Raw genomic sequence first — 3,544 nt, forward strand, 5'->3', positions numbered from 1 at the left:
TTTAGTTTTGTACGTCAGATAAATAATGTATTTTAAGTAAATAAAACCACGAAATAAAACGTCAAGAATGGGCAACTAAGGGCATTAAGCTTTATACAGCAGAAGGGCATGAGGGAAGTACACTAAGATGTGTTTAAATTTATGATTCCAGGGAGCTAAGAAACGGGTACGTAATCTCCTCACAGGATTCCTTGCTGACAGGTCTACTTGGTTGAGCTCTGTGAATGGCTGAGCCACCACCCTGTCCATTCCCACAACCCCAGAGTCTCCAGTCAGGCCAGGCTCTAGCACCACAAGCCCACATGCTGAAATCCACTCCGGGTCAGCTGCAGAGGCACCCAGACCAAGAGCCATTCCTCCATTTCCCTTTGTGCCTCCCCTCTGCCCACAGCCTCTTATTTCATTTCAAACACAGCTACTACAACACGCTTTATTTCACTGGAAAAATCTGTATAAAGAACCAAATCTGGTTCCCATGAAGAAAACATTTACCACAGCTTAAATAAACGTTAAGGGAAATGGGAGGGTAAGAGTGCCCTGCCTTGTGCTAGCTCTGTCACTGCCTCAGTCTGAACTCGGGCCCTGTGTGACGGAAATCACAGGTGTCCCAGAGAATTCTCTGCCTGGCCCTCTGATTAGGCCTTGAGAGCAGCTGTCATGTCTGCTTTCTGGCCCTGAGAACTGAAATCCTGAGAGCTGCCATGGTAGTTAGTTATCAAGAATGCATTGGTAAACAATGCAGAAGAGACTGCATTGGTGTTTTCAGCTAGTCACACAAAGGCAGTAACACTTCAACTAGGAAGGAAAATATATAATTTTATCAAAAAATAGTTCTAATATATAGAAAAACATTTCAATCCTCTGGGGCCTTTGCCCCTTATTTACATTCACGAAGCCACTGAGTGAACCCAGGACTGACAGGGGAGCAGTGAGGTGGGGCCTCCTCGGTGGGGCATTTTGGTCGCCTACTTTCTAAGCAGACGAAGAGAGAGGTTAAAGCAGTAGGAGAGACATTTGCTCATTTTGTGACAGGATGGAGAGGAATCACTAGTGGCGAAAGCAGCAAGACAGTCCTGGGTCAGTTCTGACTCCCCACAAACCCCAAGACAGATCTTTGAAAGCTTGGACCAATGTCCTGTGTCCTTGAGAACCAGTGTTGTTAACAAGTGGCTGATCTGAATGCTTTGTTGCCATGGAACCAATGTGGCTTATATTCTTTTTTTCACTGTTTCTTCCCTCAAAATCCAGATGGATAAGGTATTGGGTGGGGAAAGTACCAAACAACTGAGGTGACAGGAAAGGGTCATATGGAGAGGGCACTACACCAGCTTCTTGGCCTCAAAGAAGCTCTTGAGGTGACGCATCTGCCAGATGCCAGTGAGGATGAGGATGGCGGTCTGAGCGATGGACCACCACAGGACTCTCTGGTTGGTGCTCTCACTGATCAGACGGAAGCGCTCTTCACGATACTGCGTAGGACAATGGACGCAGGATTAAATGTGTAGGAGAGACAGTCCCAGCATTTGTGAGGCCCCTCCCTCCTGTGCGACGACTCAATTGTGGGACCAAACGCCTTTTGAAATGCTGCCTCTGGTTCCCCTGGAAGTGCCCCAAGGAAGTGACATGCCGCCCCTCCACAAGCATCTCTGCTAGGACAGAAATCACGCTCTTACCATTTCAGCAAGATCCCAATGTAAAGAGGTAGGCAATGGCTATTGATAGCGTGTGAACTGTCCTCTCTACCCTTTATTCTACGGAGCGGAAAAAACGGCTGATAGCCCTTCGTTCCAGTCTTTGAACAGCTGATCTCCCAAGCAGGGAAGGCCCCAGGCAGAAACTTCCAGTAAGTGTAGTGGGTATAAAGGTCAACTGCCATGTCCAAGTACAGTGACATGCCCTTACCCTTTGGTAATCCTGCTCCTTCTGGATCTGTTCCACCTGATCCAGCAACTGGCGGGCTCGGAGCTGCAGCTCTGTCAGTTTATCCTTGGCAGCAATCTCGGGGTAGTTGTTGGCATGCTCCCCGACCTGGATGTCTAGATGCACACGCTAGAAGGAAACAGGGTTGGACCCCAAAGTCGTAAGGTCAGAGACACTCTGTGGTTATGGTGTCTAAGTGGTGGGACCTCCGATGGTCTGTTCCAGGCTATGGAACCCACTCTTGTCCCTGGCTGTGGGACAGAAGGGCAACGTCTATTTCTTGCTTGTGACTGTGCCAGAAAGTGTTACAAATGATAAGGGTAATAAATCAAAATTTTGTAACCAAGTGAGAGATTCTGAGCTATGGCCAAAGAGAAAATTCTCTTACCAGTCTGCCGCCAGCAAAGAGAGCCATCCTGGTAGAGTTGGAGTGCAGGCAGATCTGATGGTCACCAGGAGTGTGGGAAGTGAAGGTGAAGCGGCCCTCTGAGCCATACTGCCGGGACAGCACCACCTGCAGCACAGCAGTCAGTGAAAGCCCCCGCCTCTACTCTGACCTCTCCAAGTGCAAGCTCATGTCTTCTGAGCTCTGTCCACCCCAAGAGCTCTAGTGAAGGTGGCCTTACCTTGCCTTCAGGGTCCTTCACCTCCACATGCATGCCCAGGCCGGGGGTCGAGGGTAGGAAGATCTCCTTCTGCTTATCCCACATTTGGGTGCGGTAGTTCCCTGCGGAGCAGACGGAGCTGTCACAACCTACCTAGTCCGTCTGGCTCCCACGCTCCGCGGGGCGCCGCGGTTCCCAGGACGCCGGGCAGGGGGCACTGCTCCCCCGGCCACGGTCCGGCGTACACAGGGCGCCGCTAGGAGCGGGGAGCCGGACCGCGTCGGGAGGACACGCAGGGCCCTGTCCACCCTCGCCCCGCCTGACCGATAACCATGGTCTCGTCGGGGATTTCCTCGATGAAGCAGCGCTTTTCGGTCTCGCCGATGTGGAAATAGAGCCCTCGGGCGCCCGGCGCGCACAGCGCGATGAGCAGCAGCGCGAACAACCCCATTGCCCGCCGACGCCCAGCCCCAACACCTGCCAACGCGCGCCCCTCCGCCCAGGGCGCATGCGCGCACCTGCGCCCAGCTCTCAAACGACGCAGCAAGACCCGGCGCAGAATACGCGTGCGCGGTGCCTCCCTCCCTGCGTCCGCTCTGCCCCGCCTCGCGTGCGTCTTCCAGGCCAGGATGCACAGCCGAGGGGAGGGTGCGCACGCGCAGGACGCTCGGGGCTTCCCTCCCGCTCTCTGGCTGCGCAGTCTGTTTGGTCACCGGCCAACAAGCGGTTTATACCCAGTGCGCATGCGCGCGCCTACGCCCCGCTGCCAGTAAACGCGGCACGGCGGAGTGGAGAGTAAGCGTGGACCGACGCCTTCTTTGCAGATCCTGCTTAGAGTTCTGCTGGCCTGCGCCGGGGCTTGTGTCCCAGATCTGGACGGTTGGAGGGCGGGCCCCAGATCTGGAAGATTGGGTCCCCCGGGGCGTCCGGACTCGGGGTCCGCGCAAGGCGGAAAAGTCGGAACCCAGGGGCCGACGGGCACTTCCCGAGACCCAGGCTGGGCGGGTGTCGGTGTGAGA

At 54.4% G+C, this 3,544-nt stretch overlaps 1 protein-coding gene across 1 annotated transcript; it reads right to left on the bottom strand.

The window, feature by feature from the left end:
* On the bottom strand, positions 1 to 3,019 carry TMED4 (transmembrane p24 trafficking protein 4). Its single transcript, XM_082662400.1, has 5 exons — positions 2,850 to 3,019; positions 2,547 to 2,647; positions 2,309 to 2,434; positions 1,903 to 2,049; positions 1 to 1,469 (listed from the first exon to the last, which is right to left on the bottom strand). Exons 1-5 carry the CDS (start codon positions 2,974 to 2,976, stop codon positions 1,320 to 1,322), a joined length of 651 nt encoding a protein of 216 aa, XP_082518526.1. The 5' UTR covers positions 2,977 to 3,019; the 3' UTR covers positions 1 to 1,319.
* Between the last annotated feature and the right edge of the window lie 525 nt (positions 3,020 to 3,544).

This window comes from Grampus griseus (genome assembly GCF_964374135.1).
Source record: "Grampus griseus genome assembly, chromosome: 9".
NCBI lineage: Eukaryota > Metazoa > Chordata > Mammalia > Artiodactyla > Delphinidae > Grampus > Grampus griseus.